Source organism: Tympanuchus pallidicinctus, unplaced genomic scaffold, assembly GCF_026119805.1.
Source record: "Tympanuchus pallidicinctus isolate F22 unplaced genomic scaffold, pur_lepc_1.0 scaffold8, whole genome shotgun sequence".
NCBI lineage: Eukaryota > Metazoa > Chordata > Aves > Galliformes > Phasianidae > Tympanuchus > Tympanuchus pallidicinctus.
The window spans coordinates 5,153,158-5,171,299 of record NW_026294802.1 but is presented as its reverse complement, the minus strand read 5'-3'; the positions used below and the strand labels follow the sequence as shown (position 1 = coordinate 5,171,299).

Here is an 18,142-nt window from a genome sequence, read left to right as displayed (position 1 = left end):
TTTTTAATTCAAGCCGTTTGACAAGTCTGAGCCCCCTTCCTGCGGGAGCGCAGATGGCAGCTGAAGGGATGCTGGAACTGACTCTCCCCTACCTCGCTGGTGACAAACTGAGTTGCTGGAGAGAGCAGCAAGGCTCTCTGAGAGCTGTTTGAGCAGATCCCTGTGGTGCTAAGTGCTGGGGCCTGCGGTTCTGCCTGCCAACCCAGGCTGTCCTGCTTGAGCATTATGTCCATGGCTTCCATCTTGTCCAGACCTCAGTTTCCCAATTACTAACACTCTTATGGAGCTTGCACAGGTGCATAAATCCCTTTTTGGTTTTGTGAGTTGTTTTTTCTCTCTTTTTTTTCCCCCTTGCACATAACTCTAAATGTCATTATTGTTTTCTAAAGTGGGATTTTCTACTTGGTTACTTTTTCATTTATTGAGGTTATACATTTCTGTTGGAACATGTTCCCTTGTTCTGGGTGGTAGTGCAAGTGTGTGCAGCCCCTTCCTCCTGCTGTCCTTCACCACTTACTTCCCACCCTCCTGCAGCTTTTGTCCAGGCATGATGAAATGGATGAAAAGAACAAATCCAGGTCGAGGTGGGAAGCTTCACTCCATTCTCCATCCCTCTGTTCATCCCCTGGGTATCCTGCAACTGGATCAGCTCACCAGTGCCCTTCCCTATTGGAGATGCCTGAGCTGGTGAAACAAAAGCTTTGCAGGACTGAGAGTATTGGTTAAAGCTGGAGAGGAATTTGGGCAATTTTCTCCCCATTTTTTCCGCTAAAAAGATTGTTCTCAGAAGACTTCGTAGAAATGATCTTTTGGGTGTTTTTGCAGAGCTCTCCTTTGCTCTCCTTGTACTCTACAACTTCCTGAAGGGAGGTTGTGGTGAAGAGGGCTTTGGCCTCTTCTCCCAGGCAACAAACAGAACCTGGGGAAATGGCTGCAAGTTGTACCAGAGGAGGTTTAGGTTAGACACGAGGAAGAACCTTTTCCCTCAGAGAGTGGTCATGCATTGGAATGGCTGCCCAGGGAGGTGGTGGAGTTGCTGTCCCTGGCAGTGTTCAAGAGGCGTCTGGATGAGGAGCTGCGAGAGATGGTTTAGTGCTTGTGGTAGCAGTGGTAATGAGAAGACGATTGGACTAGATGATCTTACAGGTCATTTCCAACTTTGTGATTCTATGATTCTGTGATTCTTTTGCGATTGATGTACACTTCTGTAAATTGCTTACTTGACCACACGGGATGCAGTGTTTTTCAAAAGAGCCTGATTTCTGAAATACTGAGTAGAAGAAGGGTATGGGAAAGGGGAAAACTGACCTTCTGTCAGGACAGAACATGTCTTAAAATAAGTCCTTTTGCTTCTGCAGGTTCACACAAGGTTGTGATTAAATGCGTTTTCAAAGCAAAAACTAAAAAGGCTTAGGAAACATACACTGTTGTCGACAACGGTGGTGGTGGTGTTGCTCCTTCAGCCCTGACAGTTCAGGTAGATGAAGCACTTGTGTTATTTGCCTACATGCAAGACTTTATAACGCTGTCAGCTGGGTGACATTGCAGAGCCATGTGAGTCTGGCTTTTTATCATCTGGGTAGGGCAGCTGCCCCTTGCACCAGGCTGGAGGAAAAGCTGTACTTGTACAGGGCTCAGGTTTTGCTGTCGTAAAGTCCACTGCCCTATGGACTGCATCAGAAGTCATTGTCTCTTTAAAGGAAGTGATGGGTGAGCAGATGATGTGGGATGGTGCCATCACACAGTTCTCACAGGCTCATCTTGCACCCTTGCTGTAAGGGGATGCATTCCTGCCACTATGAAAGCTGGGCTGAGTGCTAGCTTGCAGCTGGACCCAGCATGGTGTGGGATCTCCACCATGGGCAGGGACCACAGGGCCTGTCACACTGCTTGGGCACACACACCAGAGAGCATAGATTGCTGGGGCAGGTGGCCAAACGATGTGTCCTAGCCTTTGGAGAATGGTTAGTTTGGGAAGGAGTTAACCAGAAGTCCCACCAGAACTAATTCTATTGCTGGCTTAAAAATACCTGGCTCCTCAGGCTGTTTATAAATAGGTACTGTGATGCTACAGAATACAGATTCAGGTTGAAGCTTCACATTTCTGTATTAAAATGTCATATTCAGGCTGTCATGCCAGTATAATCACAGAATAAACCTTGCTGTATTCAAAGCTCAGGACGGAGTCTTACTTTAAGAAGCAGCAAGTGGCTTTTTATAGGCAAAAAAAAAAAAAAAAAAGATGTGTTTTTGAAGCTTTGTTGTTTTGGTTTATAAATAAATAGAAATCTGGGTATTTTGCAATCCTTTGACCCTTGAGTTATTGGCTGTAAAATGAATGTAAGTGGTCAGATTAATCCTGCATACTCCTTTTGGTTTCAGAGGAAGGTTCTGTTCCCTCATGCACTGCCTGTTTTTATGACTACTTGGAGAGCAGCCCCACTGGGCTGACTCCCTGTACACGTGTGAAGCGCTTGAAATATTAATTGCAGCTTGTGGTAACCTAATATTAGTCAGTCATCTTACAGTCCTTTTCGAGAAGGTGTATTTTCAGTCTGATAACAACAGTGCAAGCTCTGTGTAATTACTTTATCCAGTAATACTTGTGCCCAGCTACCCTCACAGCTGCATAATTGCTGAGATCTGAGTCACTTGCTGTCACAAATATTTATAGTTTGGGTCTTTTCCCTTGTGTGTGCTTCCTATGTAAGTATCCCCCACAAAAAAAGAACTGTTTCCTTAATGTAAATATTTAATGCGGTGCACACTTGCTTGTTAAGCTTTGCATAGAGGAGCTATCCATCAGGTATGGTCTTGGTGTATCTGCATCTTACAGAATTAATCACCAGAAACTTGTTGGACCCTGGAGAGAGATGCAGATGCCTTTGCCTCTTTCAGCTGTCATGTGTGCATCCTGTTTGATTTGAAATGGGAACTCTAGTCTCTTGGGAGCAATGCAGGCACTGACGTGCTACCGCAGAGCTGTGAGGAATTAGAGACAGCTGAGCCCAGCTTTTAGGACCACGGTCTCTGTTGTTGTGTAGGCTGCTTAGTAAAGATGGGAAGAGACCCTGGATGCATGCAACAGTATTTGAATGCATAAAAGAGCATTCCTGCCAGCCTCCTCTCAGGGAAAGGGAAAGCATGCATAAAAATCTGGCTGTGAATACATCACACCTGTGCTCTCTCTTACATGGTGCAGTGCTCCTCAGTTGGTAGGCTTATGTAATAAATAACCCTCTTCTGTTTTAATCGAAGGAATAACAACTTCTCCCATCGTGCAAAAGGATGATGCTCTTATTTTCTGTAACTGGATGCTCAGTTTCAGCTGTCCCATGCTGTCCCACCAAGAACTACCACCTTTCTTTTCAGTTACATTGCTATCCCCATATATTTTTATTAATTCTCTTGTCTTTTTATGCACTTCCCTGCATTTATTGAATGTCTCCAAGACTTATGGTCTCTAAGAGACCATAAGTGTAAAGTGTGTTCAATTCTGATGCAATACATGCCTGATCCAGTCTTGATCTGCTTAATATAAATTATTTTTATATGCTTTTATATATGTATATATACATATATATATACTGAAACAGTTACAGAGCACTCCAAACAGCAGCATGGCACAGCTTGCTCAATTGCAGAAAACATTGTTTGATGCCAAAAAATTCCCTTTCATGCAAGAAGGAAGAGTAAAATACTATAGCATGACTCCTATCTGTTTTGCATTCAGATGTGTGCAGTGTCCAGGACAGCTCTCATGTCTGCCTACTGTGGCTCTACATGCTTTGTTTTTGAATTAACCTCTCTGTAGCTGCTAACAGCTCATGCTTCTTTAAAAACAGGAGCAGCAAATTGCATGCCTTGTACCTGTGTGTTTTTATTGTGCCAATAACCTGAGTCCCAGGCACTAAGAGATTATTGGTAAAGAGAAAATATTTGCTATATTTGCTTAATGCCAGCCAATTTTAGAGTTATTCAGATCTCTGTTCACTGCTGCTTCTATCTCTACTGAGTGGACAATTAGCAAGCAGATTTTAAATGAGTTTGGACTTCTCTTTCTTACACTCCTTTTTTGTGCATCTATCCAGCTCCTCCTTCAGGGCTCCACTGGCTCTTTTCAACCATTTTTAGGCCAGGAAATGATCCTTGTTTCCTTTTGCAACCCTGCATGGTCTTTTTACATTCAGAAAGATAAAAAAAATAAAGACTTTCCAGAAACTTGTACTGTTTTTCCATGAGTGTCTGCATTTACTTTGGAGCAGAGGAAATTCGGGAGGAGTGGGAGCAAGACTCTGTTTTGTATCATTGGGTTTTGGCAAAAGAGACTCAAGATGTAGTGCTTTTTTCACGTACTCCTTTGCCTGTCTATTGACTCTACCTTCATTCCTTAAGAGACTTTCCTGATGACAGTAGAAGGTTTATCCCAAAGTTTATGGCTGGGTTTTTGGAAAGCAAAAGCCTCAAAAATGTATAGAGCTCTGCTGCATTGCAGGGGTGGAGAAGGAATCTCCATTTAACTAGTCATGGTTTACTTAAGGCATACAGAACGTTTTTCATGTGGCTTGGATGTGTGATAACTGTACAGTGATAACTTTTGAACTATTCCTTTTGAGTAAACTCACTGACAGCAGCATGATCTTCAAACAGTTTCTAAACACAGGTGGTTTTGACCAAGACCTGTAGGTTCTTGCAAAGATGTTTGTGGCAGAAGAGGCATTTAAATTGTAGACTTACAAGGACTTCTTTCTTCCAGTTTGATGATGATATTTGTTCTTCTTTACAATGTTCCAACATTTTTAGTTGACAAAACTATTGGGGTTTTCTTTTCAGGAGCCAATAAGAACTGTGTCACCCAGCACCTTGTTATAAACATTTTGTTCCTTTCATGTCAGTTTTGCCTTCAGTAGAAGCATTTGCAGCAATACAGGGATCTCCAATTACTGTAATATGGATGAGAGCATTCTCCAAATTGTAGTGGTTTCTTGGGCAGCTCTTAAATAGAAGCATCAACTTCAAAGGAGCCATATGGCTGTTTGGGCAGTGGGTCCTTATCTGCCCATGCCTTCATCCCTCTCTTATCACTTCTCTATCCAGAACTTCTGATACCTTCACCTTGTGATTTTTCAGGATGTAGAAAAACTTTTGTCTCTTTCTTAAAAGATTCAGTTGTTGAAAGCTGGTGGAAAACTGGCCCTCGGAGGCTGTTATAAGGACGATTATCTGTTGGCAGCAGCTTAAACAGCAGTTTCTTGAACAAGGTCAGTTTGTGCTACACAAAGGAATGTTTCTATTCACTGTCAATGAAAGAGCTTTCCTGATTACAAGAAGCAAAGATATTTCTCTGCTGGCACCTCTTCCCATCAATAACACATGTAACTAAATTTTCCTAAAGCTTACGAGTTGCAGCCCTTCAGAAGCAAGCATTGCCTCCGTGTAACCCTTTCCTTGTGAAGGCCACAGATAAAAGTAACTCAGCACAGTGAGCTTACTCTGTGTTCTCTCTGCACCCTCCTCTTGCCTTACCAGTTGAAAGCAGAAATGCCTGTTGCCCAGTGTATTTGCTACATCCTGAAGTCCAAAGCCTCATGTTTGTGTGAGATGAGTAAAAAGGAAGATGCTATAAAGCATAAGCCTAAACAGTGCATAGCTGGATGTCAGAGCTTCTGGACAGGCGTCTTCCTTCTCTGTTTCTGACAGTGTTGATTAGTGCTGAGAATGGTGCAGGACAAATTAAGCTTCTTTCTTTTTTTGTACTGATTTGCAAGCTGAGCTTAATTACTCTGACAGAAGGTGTTATTGTGAAGTTATTCACACTCTGGTGCTGGGTAGGTGCAGCTTTGTGAAATTGCTTCTGACTTCAGATAAGGAAGCACCTGAAATTTGCCAACCTGAAGGATAAAGGGAGACTAATACTGATATGTGATGCTCTGAAACTAACCAAAAATCCAGCAGAATTTTTGCTGAGGTTGTTTTCTTCATTAATACAGATGCTCACTCGCTCCACATCAAGTAAACAAAATGAACGGGAGATATGAATATATAAAAATGCAAGGCCTGAAAGGTAATTAACCTCCTATATTTAGAAGTGTAGGTCCAATTTTACACCCCATCCACTGTTTCCTGTTAATCGGCTCCAGCCATTGGGAGCAGATGCCAGTTGTGTAGTCACACTGTGCCTCCATATGCATTTATTAAATTCCCCTCAACACACTGCAAAAAGTTCCCCCCAGATGGCATAATTTAAGCCATGATTCTTTGAATTGGATGGATTATGATGCAATTTTATGCAAACCATAATTCAAGCAAAATGTGTAACATACTAGTTTTCTGGTGCAGTGGGATGTGTCTGGCCTGGCAGCTGGGACTGTGGCTATATTAAGAAGTTGGCAGAGCTGGTGCTGTATAATGTTGCTCTGTAGGCAGGTAGTTAAGTATCTTAATCAAGACCAGAAGAGAAGGGGTGGCGGCAAACTAAACTGCTAGATTTAAGCCTTTGTCTCATTGATTTGACTTGCACTATAGCTTTATATGAACAAATCTCCATTTTTAAAGGATCACTGACAAACTGAGCCTATTCAAGGTGTAATTATTTTATGGCAGTAGCCACATTCCATTTGCCTTGTGTTTGTATAAAGAATTTGCACTGTTGTGTTTGTGGCTGAGTGCTTGCATCACTGTTGTCAACTTTCTTCTGCAGTTCTTGCGCAGGAGCTGGCATACCTGTTATGATGGGTTTCTTGTATGGCTGGAAGGAATGGTCAACAAGGGCAGAAAGAGCAGAACCTGCCCTGCACATCGGGCTGTGCACTCCTTTATCAGTTACATTTTTCCTTTTCGCTCTTCCTATTGCAAAGGTTCTGGTCAAGTCTAAGCTCAGGCCAAATTGGTGAATGACAGTTCAGGAAAAGGCTTTTAGGGAGAGCTGTGAAGGCAGCATGTCAGAATGGCTGTAGAAACATTGTGGGTATGGGGCAGACAGAAAAGGAAGCTGCCAGCTTTGCCTTGTAGCTGTTGACCAGGAGAGTTTGGACTCTTGGTCATGGCAGAAACCATTAATGCATCCCTGTGTCAAAAATCTGCTGTGCTTTTTGTGCTATTCTTTACCAAGATCCTAAATACATGATCTGACTGTGTGTTTCCAAAAAAGCAGTAGGCAATTTCTTGTTTTGTTTCCTTTAATTTAAATATCTGTGCAATTATTCCAGTTCAGAGAGTTAAAAAATAGAACAGAAAAGTTTAAGGCACCTGGATGGAAGAAATCATCCTGCAGATACGAATATGGGTTATCTTTATGTATTTCCTGAAGGAAAAAAAAAACAAATGAAAATTCCTAAAACACAAATCCTCATCTATTTATTGGAATTATTTTTGTGCCATCTATAGAGGATGCCTTCCAGAAAATTAAGACATGACAGAATGATGTGGGTCCTTTGAACTGGTGCCTGGATTAACAGCTCAAGCAGAAGGGCAACAGTGGAAATCATTCTGAATTTACACCTAGAAATGGAACGAACAGAAAGATCAATGGCGTTTCAGCTTAAATTTATTTTTATATATTAAAGCATATATTAAAATTGGGGGGGATTACAAATTGCCTTTGAGCAGTTTGAGAATGAGACTTTGCTTGATGAAAGAGCGCTACGGTGGCTGTGAAAGCATTCTTGATTTGCTGCAGGAGAGGAGCGAGACAGTTGGGAAAAATCTCGGTTAGATGTGCTAGAACACCCTTTTTGTTTATCATTACAAGTGCCTGGTGGGGTAAATGTAACCGAAAGAGATGAAAACTGCTCATCCAAGTTATATAGAGCTCATGTGTTCAAAACTTCATCTAAAAGCACCCTAGTAATTCTATTCAAAATTTCCATTGTGCAGTTGATAACTTCTAAAAAGTCCTGAAGATGTCATCCAGTACTGTATTGATGATGTAACTACACAGTTAACAGTATTATACTGAAAAAAACCTCTTGGCCTCAGTTCAACACCAGTTAAAGTAACTTTTTTTCTCCCCAGGTTCTGGAATATCTTAATGTAGGAGCAAAGCAGCCTTTCATAATAGGGAAACTATATGACAGCATGCTGTTTGAAGTGCTTAGAATTTAACCTTGTTACTAATTTTGACAGACATTTCTACAATTACTTTCAATGTGTTCAACAGCCTTGTGGTGAAACAATCACTGAGTTTTGTTTGTCACATGTATTTGCCCTTTGTCGATAATGGGGGGAAGAGAGGTTGTGAAGGGGACAGTTTGCCTGTTTTACCTATTTGTGTTCATTTTTTCCTCCAGTATGCTTGTATGTCTTTCATGTTGCTCATACTTGCTTTTTTATCTCTCTTTGTTGTGTTGTGTAGTCTTGTACAAATGGCTAGAAGCAGATCTCCATGGCAAGAGCTCAGATACTGCAAACAAAGCCTCAGGTAAACAGGGGTTAAGGACAAAGCGATTGACAGGCCCTCCGTGTTTCTTTACTTTCCATCCTCCACCTTTGAATCAAATTAAGGATCAGAGCTTAAAAACAAAAATGCTGGCCTTTTTCATCCTTCTACCTAACTTAAATCAACATCTGGTAAATTTTATTCTTTTCCTTGAAGCTCTCTTGGCAGATGTGCTTCTCCTCTCCCAAGAAATGCCACTAGTGGTGTCAGGAACACACACGATACACAACCCGCTATGTCTTCCAGCTTAAATATGACCCATCATTGAAATATTGAAAAATCCATCAGGAGTTTTACTAGGTAGGGTAGACCCTGCTCATGCTCTGAATAAACTCAGATTCAAAAATTTTGAAACAAAAACTGTTTAGGTTGCCTTGTCCCAGTCCTGTTCATATCATCTCCCTCCTCCACCGCAAGATTAAGAGAATACATGGTAGGAGTGGTGGGAGACGGTGCCTTTGATTTCATGTCCTTGAGTACTGAGTAGCAAACCACTGCTGCCCCAGTGTAATGGGGGAAGCACAAAAGAAGAGCAGCAGAGCTTGAAATAACTGATTCCTGAACCTGACAATTAGCACTGTTATTCCTGTCCTCACGTTGTCCCCACCTGCACGCTGTATATTGCTTGCTTCTCATGCAGGATCACACAGTTATCCAATAAGTTCAGCCTGCAGGGAAAACATAGCTGGATTAATTAGGAATAGCTATCAAAGAGGTTGTCGCCATGTGGTACAGAACTGTGCACATTTGTGTTCCCAGTACATTCCTCTAAAGGAATAAAAGATATTTTTATTTCGGTGGTCATAAGCATTCCTGTCCACGTTCCAGAGCCTGTAAGGACCAGCAGATAGTACACATTCCCTGGACCAGAGGGTGTGGTTGGAGGATGCCTTTGCATTTGTAGTGTGTATTTTTGTATGCCTCTGTAGTGGATTTAAAGCATCACTGAATTTTTAAATATGATCACTCATGTGAAAGCCATCATGACTGACAACCTCACAACTGTAGCTTAGTTTTCCTAGTAATTTTACTGTTCATCCAGAACACAGAGATGTTTAGTTCTCTACTTTTGAGAATTTATCTCGCTTTGAAAGGAAATTAGCATGTTTTTTTCTTGATCTAGCATCCATCATTTCAGCATTTGCTTTTAATTTGAAATTAAATGCCCTTTAAAAATGATTGCCTTCAAGGGAAGGAACCACATTACATAACACACAGTATCCAATTGAAACTGAACTGAAATGTGTGAATCTGACACATTTCAGAGGATTTTGAGAAATATTTTAATTGATTTTTGAAAGCGTCCTGAAGGTGAAAGGATTCCATTCAAAACTGGCTTCTTAACTTGCCTCTGGAAGGCAGCTTACCCTACCAGGTTGTACTGCTTGCATGAATGGGTAGCACACATTCAAACAGCGTTACTGCCTGTATTCGCAGTACCGTTATCTGGCCATTAATATTTTAGAATATAGATTCAATTCGCATTTGATACTTGCTTCATTCTTAATGTGCCCTGCTAAATCCTCTTTTGGGAGCTAGCAAGCAAGCACTTAAAAAAAACATGGTAGATTTAATGACAATTCACTGTTATCCTTCAGCTTCTCAGAGCTGAAGGAATTTTTCTTGCCACGTGACTCTTCGGCTCAAGCCTGAGGGAGATGAAAATGCATCACATAACATACCCTTCAGTCCAGGCTCCTTCTCGTGTTTGCCAAGAAGGTTTTGCTCTCTGTGGTTCTCCCCTAGCTCCTTCTTGGTGTGTCTGTGCCTCTTACCTTGTGTCAATGAGAGTGGCTTGGCCAAATGAAAACTCTTCAGCTTGATGTGTGGGCTGCTTTATGTCACACCCGTGTGCTGTTTCTGTCCTAAATTATTTTTCTTCTGTGAAAGTTTATCCTGCCTGGCTTTCCACAGGCAGCTTTGTTTGGAGGGTTGCAGTGCTGTGTCTCTTCTAAGTAAGGACCAATTGATTCCCTCTGGTGTGGCTTCGTGGCTCTTCTCTTGTACTGATCACTGATAGAGAAAATTGTGATTTGTGTGTGTTTAATCATTGGTTTAATTTAAATATGTATAGATCTGTCTGTAGTAGTAAAATGCAAACCCTGCAGAGACCCTACAAAGGTAAGTTATTTGTGTCTTTTAATTTCCTGGATAAAACGAATCCATGTTGTCAGCCTACTAGAAGATTGTCACTGGAGTTTTTGGAAAACTGGATTCCAGAAAGTAATGCTTGTGCTTCCCAAACAGAATGTTTTAGACCCCTATGACATCTAAAGAACAATGCAAGTGTTTGCAGCAGCACACAAATTGTTGGTCATCTCCAAAAGCTGTTTAAAAACCTCAGGTTTTTCTCAATTACTGTGGCTTACTGGCAAGTATGCCTTGCTCCTGTCCAGGTGTTTCACATAGGCAGAGAGGTTTGTGGGGAAATTTGGTCTGATTTGGAAATAAGTACAGCTTTATCTGATGTGGTTAGTACTTGAGCCACCAGAACAGGAGAAGAGGGCATTTTTTCTCTGCAGGAGCCTTCAGGATTGCTTCCCAAAGCTTTTTGAGCGACCTGTTGTTCTTCAACCAGTGTCCAATTAGCACTGGACAGATTACTTCACTAATATTTGTTGTAGTCATGAAAAAGGGAACCTTTAAAGAAATGTGGCCTCCAGCGATCTCCACCAGCGGCAGAAAATTTAATGAAGTCATCCAGATGCTCTTCAAAATTTCAGCAGAAGCAAGCAAGCACATTTAGCATAAGATATCTGCCTTTCTGCCCATTCACAGCTGTAAACAATGTCAAGCACATGAGGAAGACTGAGGGCCTAATTAGAAAATAATGTGTATTTATTTAGCATGCACATTAATTATGTTTTTTACTAAGAATTAAAAATGTTTCTAAGTATTTTTAAGCGCATAAAACTGGACAAAGAATTTTTACTGGGATTTTTATCTGTGAAACTTCAGGAATCAGCAGGTAACACTGTGTCTTTTACTCCAGTGCTTCAGCAAAGAACTTCTGGATCAAAGTGAGAGGTTGTTCTACTGACATGTTGCCTAATAGAGTGGTAGTCTCTGGTTTTGCCTACTTCAATCACAGTGTTGTAACAGCACGCAGAACAGCTTTGCAAGTTTTATGCTTCAAGCTGCTACAGAAGTTTGTCCAACTTGAAAAATGTGGTGAGCTAATCAGCTAAATGCTGTCGTGTTTTTAATTTGATAGAGGTTAGCTGATACCTCTGGTTTTCTTCGCTTCTATGATGCATAAATTTTTAGTGGATTTAAGGATTACCTTCAGCAGTTTGAGAAGCAGACCAGATTCCCATGCCATTGCTCCTCACACCTTACCATTCGCAGCTGTTCCCATCCCAGGATACATGCAGCACTGACTCATCTTGGAGCATTTCTCCTCTCAGGCACAAAATATTGTTGTTAGAAGCTTATTTTTCCCCCTATGTTTATCCACAAAAATAAAGAGAAACTTGCACTGCTAGAAAAAAATAATTCAGAAACTTGCCTCAGTTGTATTAAAAATGAGCACTGGATGGAGATACCCATATCCTTAAGATCACACAAACATCTTTGAGAGGAAAAGTTTTTAAACTCATTCCTTGAATGCACTGAAACAGAGCAGTGGGAAGAGCTGGCTGCCTCTGGAGCTTGCCTGGCATGGCGGCTTTTAGTGGGGCACAGCTGGGTCTTGTGTCTCCAGGAATCTGGCCAGAGAGGTGGTGGATGCCTCCCTCCTGCAGACACCCAAGGTCAGGCTGGATTGGGCTCTGAGCAACCTGATCTACCTGTGTATGTTCCTGTTCACTTCAGGGCATGGACCTGATGGCCTTTGAGGGTCTCTTCCTTCTAAAAAGATTCTATGATTCTATGAATTTAAGCCTGCCCAAAATTGGTGTGAGAAATGCCTGACCTTTGCCTCCTTTTCCTCTGCCTGTCAGTGTGCAGGTAAAGATGCTACAGTTTGGGCACCATGTGAGGAGCAGCAAAGGGAATTCACCACTGGAGTTGGGCTCTGCCCTCTGCATGCATGGTGTGTTCAGGGTTTCTGTGCATTCATTAATCTCATTAACTGTTTCTATTTCCCACCCCAATCTGGAGAAAAAAAATAAATCCATGTTATGAGGACTTTAAAAGCTCTATTTTATATGACAAATGGTTTACAACACTCCTAAAACTTTGCAACTTTGCCAGGATAATTGGTCTCTTGTGAATTACAGTGGTGTATTTCTCCATTGTGTGTCCCTCAATTATGAGCAGATCCTAAGCTCTGCAAAAGAAAGACTGAGAAGCTGTTCTTGCAAGTATCTGTTTGAATGAATACTGATTCATAGCTTTCTTACATTATAATGATAATACATAATTATTATATTAAGTGGTCCATTGGGAGCCAAATGGTTGTGTAGCCTGTGCGTTGCAAGGCATCTGCCACATGGCTGAGGCTGAGGCCCCAGTAACTTTAGACTAACTGCAGAACTATGAATTGTGCAACATGACTCAGAAATCGTTAGCTGTGGAAATGCTGGATTGTCACATAGAGCTAAGCAGGCAAAAATTATACTCCCACAGTCCACTTTGCCTTTAGGGAAGAGTTAGTGACTCGTTTCTGCAGTAAATAAGGAGTTGCTTTTAGAACCTGCCAAGTAATTGAATATTTTTTTCATCCAAAATAACCTCTAATTAAAAGCAAAACAAGCAAGCAAAAAGTCTGTTTTTTAAGTAGAAGGAGAAAATAAAATATTTCTATTTTTAGGCAAAATAAATTCCATTTCACTAACAGATTGTATTTTGAAAAGTATTTAGGTAACACTGAGAAATCTCCAAAGGGACCTCTGAGTGTGAAATGGGCTTTGGGAAAACATTTAACATTTTGAACTTAAGGTTTTCAGCTCATTCTCCTCTCTCAGGTGAGAAAGGAACCAAAGAGGGAAGATCTACCTGTAGTCTTTAAAGCAAGAAGCCCTAAATTAGTAACCTGGTATCTAAAAAAGTACCATACGTGGTAGTAGAATTCACAGATTAGTTCTTATTTTAACTACTGTGTAGCATAGTGTAGACTTTCTAGTAGTGGAAACTCCACTGGCAGTATCACCTTGACATAAACCCAGTATGCTGACAACTGGATGTGTATCTGCTTGAAGTTTAATTTCAGTCTTCCTCTTTGCACTTCCTGGAGTCCATCTGTGGAAAAGGTCTGTCCTTGCAACTCGACATAGAAAAAATAAATGTTTAATCTTCGTGCTTAATCTTCTTGTGATCTAAATAATAATCCATATTGAATCCTTAAATAATTTGTAATAGATGAAAGGTGCTCATGCATTTCATTGATTCTAAAGTGGTTTCTTAAACACTAGAGAGAAAATGCTCTTTCAGCATCTAAGTAAAGCTATCTCTTGCTACTAAATCCATAGAGAAAGATGGAGATTTGGTCAACAGCAGGGTCTTTTTCCATAAAACTGCAGCAATGATTTTTCTCCTAGCAATACACTGTTATGCAGTAAATACTGAACTGGAAGCTGTGTTGAAACTATACTAAGATTTTGTGGGAAAGGAGAGTGAGGTTACACTGAATGTGAATCTTTGTTTCTCCTTCAGAATTGCACATCTGTTGGGAAAACGCACGTTCACCAAAAAAAACAAAGTGAATGAAAGCTACGTGGGCCAGCTCTCTCTGAAGCCTCACTGTTGTTTCAAGTCATTAATTCTTCATTTTTTGTAGGAGAGAATTTCGATCAGAGTCCTTTAAGAAGAACCTTCAAGTCCAAGGTTTTGGCACATTATCCTCAGAACATTGAGTGGAACCCTTTTGACCAGGATGCTGTCAACATGGTAAGTAAAGAAATTCTCTTCTCAAGCTGTTTCCTGACAGCTTCAACTCTAAAATGGTTCCTGGGTTGTTTGCAACAGAACGTTCGTATTGGGGCCAGCAGGGATCTTCTGCTGGGACTAAGTGCACCCATTGGGCATTCTGCTTTAATTGCTTTAGAGGGAGAGATATTGTGGAAATACACAGTGCTTTCAAGCAAAATGAAAGGAAATTTTGTATTTCTCTCATGAGTTCTAAGTAAATCTACAGTGTGATGAAACAGATCTAACCTCCATCTCAGTGACTGACTGAGAAAGGTGTAGTCATCCATGACACACATAAAATCAAAGAATCATTAAGATTGGAAAAGACCTCCAAAATCATCCAGTCCGACTGTCTACCTATTAGCAATATTGCTCACTAAGCCACATCCCTAAGTAGCACATCTCCATGTTTCTTGAACACCTCTGGGGACAGTGAGTCCACCACCTCCCTGGGCAGCCTGTGCCAGTGCCTGACTACTCTTTCTGAGAAAAATTTTAGGAGTATCCTAATGCCCAACATCAGATGGGGAGGAGATAAACCAAGGAGTTCTTAAGATACTGATGTTCATGTGAAATTTTTCGGTTCAAAAAAATCTTGTTGCTCTGTATAACAAGGAAGAGAGGAATCTTTTGTTGGGTGATAACTTTTTATGGTATCTCTGCACTAGTGCATCCTTTCTACATCTTTCCACATAGAATTTGTGAGTTTGTCAGTCTGGCTAAGTCTCAAGAAGAGACTTAGTGACAGAAGAGGAAACAATTTCTGAAGTTTTGTACAGGGGCAGTGAGAATTAAAAGACCACTGGAAATTTTCTGAGAGAGTTTATATTCAAAGGATGTTTCCAAAATCATCAAAGCACATGTTAAGACTGTCTCCTGAGAAAGGCAACACATTATTGTTGTTTCATAGAATCATAAAATGTCTGGAGTTGAAAGAGATCTCCGGGATCATCTTGTTCCAACTCCCCTACCAGAAACAGGGTTGCCAACTGTTAGATCAAGCACTAGATTAGATTGCCCAGGGCCTCATCCAATCTGTCCTTGAACACACCCAAGGATGGGGCATCCACAGCCTCTCTGGGCAGCCTTTTCCAGCACCTCACCACTGTCTCAGTAAAAAAACTTCCCCCTGACATTTAATCTAAATCTCCCTTCCTTTAGTAAGTTAAGCTTCCCAGGACAGAGAATAACTTGTTTTATAACTTAAAAGTGAACAGTTGTAATAGTATCATTAAAGCCAAGTCCATACAAGTCCATCTGTTTTAAAAACTTTTTGTTTGGCCTAACTAAAATAGGGAAATTGGGAGCCCTTTCCCACCCCAGTCAAGTTCAAATGTGCTTCAGACTTGGGGATGGTAGGTCTACATACTGGCTACTTCAAATTAGAATCAACTTCAGCCTCTGGTGCAGAGATGAGATCAGGAGCATCTCCTGGGCTAACAGAGACCTGGTGAACACACAAAAACCAAATGGATTTTGGAAATGTAGTCTGAATGGCATTTAGTTCACATTTTGAATCTTCTCTGCAACAATGAAGGTCTGGAAGTCTCCAAAGATCATTTTACTTTGTATGGAATTGATTTTGTTTTAAATTGTGCCAAGTATTTCACATGAAAACACGAGAGCAATAGGTAGCAATGACACCGAGAGCTGGCACAGTGGCACTGCAGTCATGTGTAGAAAGGCAGAGAAGAGCCTGAGGCCAGTATCAATCACTGTGCCCACTGACAGCTGGGAATTTCCATCCTCTGCTTCCAAATGTGCTCTGATGGAGATGGTGTGATATTTGGGTTGGTCTCTGTACTACTTTGCATACACAGAAGGCACAGAGCAATCAGAATGATGTTCGGTAAGCAGTTAGGATGATAATAACTGCTGAGGCTATTTCTGCCTTTTAGTTCTGCCTCTGAATTAGGGGTGATCAGAGGAGGAGTGATGGGGTTGGGCAGCAGGAATATGACAGCAAGAGGCGATAGCTGGAATGGCTGCATTATTTGTCTCTTGCACTGAAAATGTCTTGTATTCGTAAAGTATGATCACATTGTCAGACAAAAATGGAATACTAAAAGCAGGGAGAGAACTATTAAAATAAAATAATTGAACAAGCTGCATTCATCTGAAATCAAATAGCTGAAGAACACAGCTTTCATGTACAGTGTCTTCGGAGGGGAAGAAAAAAGCGTTTACTAACAGCAGCAATATTTAATGGTCTTTTAAATCGTCTTTTGGAAAACTTCTTTATTGTTTTGATCTGAAACATCATTTAAAGTAATATCCACCTCCACAGAAGCCCTTGAGGCAATTATTGGCCTTTCTGATCTTGCCTTGCTGTATTAGTTCTGCCTGTATGTTTGCTTTGTGTGAGTTTCCAGAAGCAATTTTCCTCAGAGAAGAAAATGCATAAATCCTTGAAGGTTAACTTGAGAGAACTCAGCACTGCTGGATGCCTTGGGAATTTCAATTGCCTTTTGAAACCATCCTGTCACTTTAAAAATAACCCCCTGAAGTCCTGAGAAATCACTCTGCCTGCGAGTCATTTTTTTCTCTCTTTTAAAGTATTCAGAGTTCTATTTAATAGGGAAATATTTCTTTCCCCCCACACTGCTTTCAGTGATTATCCCTGCCTACTGTCACATGCTATCTTCTGTGACCATTCCGTGAGTTATCTCTCAAACCAAACTGAAGGTCTCGGTACAGAGCGACTGTGAAATTGTTAGGAACTAATACTCCTACTTCAGTCCTTTTAGGTATGTAAATAACCACATATATTCCTGGAGTCCAAGAAAGCGTTGTCTGTTTAAAATTTCATCTTCTGAAATAAAATAATTGCAGGTTACTTTGAAAGAACGAGCCTTAATTCAATGAAAAGCCTCCGTCCCTCCCTCCCTCCCTCTCTCCTTTCCTCCCTCCTTCCATTCCCTCACCCACAGCTCAGGCTGGATGTGTGCAGCACGTTGGGAGCATGAAAAATATACAGGTGCTTAAAAAGTGAAACAGAGGAACTAATGGAGAAGAGGTGAATCATGCTGATGGGCAGTGGTCCAGGGGGAGCCTTCGGTTTAGAAACATCTGAAAGAGATGATTGCTGGCAGAGGGCAGAGATTACAGCCTACACGTCCTGCCTGCGTGCTTCAGTGTTTAAGGGAAAAAAAAGCATCTCTTGCTCATAGATTCTAGAGAGGAGGTATTGATTAATTGATTATTTTTTTGTCCTGTTTTGTTACAGCTTCCTTTTGCTTTTTCAGGCAGCGCTGATTATGAGCCTCATGCAAGCGTGATTTCATTCCCTATTTTCCCTCTGATAAATATGTTTAAATATTCTTGTAAATAGTGAAATACTCTGGAAATGCAAATCCAATCCTTGGATCAGCAATCTTGTGTAGTTTTCTATGTTGTACACAGAAAACATATCCAAAATGCTTTTTGCCATTCTGTGTTGTACACAGAAAACATCCAAAATGCTTTTTGCCAACTCTTTACTCTGGCATAAATAAAAACACAGCTATGATGGAGTGATTGATGTCCAAGGCACTAAGATGAAAGTTTTCACGCTTTAGCTGCAAACGTGAAGCTCTCTGCATTGCTTGGAAATGAGTGCTGGTCATTCCTTTTGATCTCAGTAGCTTAAGTGGCTCTTGGTCATTCCCTTGCCTCAGTGCTCTCCCGTATTCTCTTGCTTTTCCCATGCCTTGTTTGAGGTCAAACCCAGCAGTCTCCTTGTCAGGATTTGCAGCTAGGGACTTAAAATATTGATATTCTGCACATGCTGAGGTATGGCAGAAATTTAATGCGTGAGAGTTCCTTTGTATGTGCGCAATGAGTGTACCAGAGAGGAGAGAATAACATTTAAGACTT

The 18,142-nt window shown here is 41.0% G+C and overlaps 1 protein-coding gene across 7 annotated transcripts in view; it reads left to right on the top strand.

Moving 5' to 3' along the window:
* Nucleotides 1–18,142, top strand: part of DENND5B (DENN domain containing 5B) — a 108,784-nt gene that overhangs the window by 33,057 nt on the left and 57,585 nt on the right. For 4 of the 7 annotated variants that reach the window (XM_052669049.1, XM_052669051.1, XM_052669052.1 and 1 more), the window contains exons 2-3: nucleotides 8,354–8,419; nucleotides 14,157–14,266. In XM_052669049.1, coding sequence (XP_052525009.1) covers nucleotides 8,354–8,419; nucleotides 14,157–14,266 — 176 coding nt within the window. Of the gene's footprint in view, nucleotides 1–8,353; nucleotides 8,420–11,429; nucleotides 11,609–14,156; nucleotides 14,267–18,142 lie in introns of those variants that run through there. The other 3 variants (XM_052669050.1, XM_052669054.1, XM_052669055.1) reach the window with 2 other exon arrangements.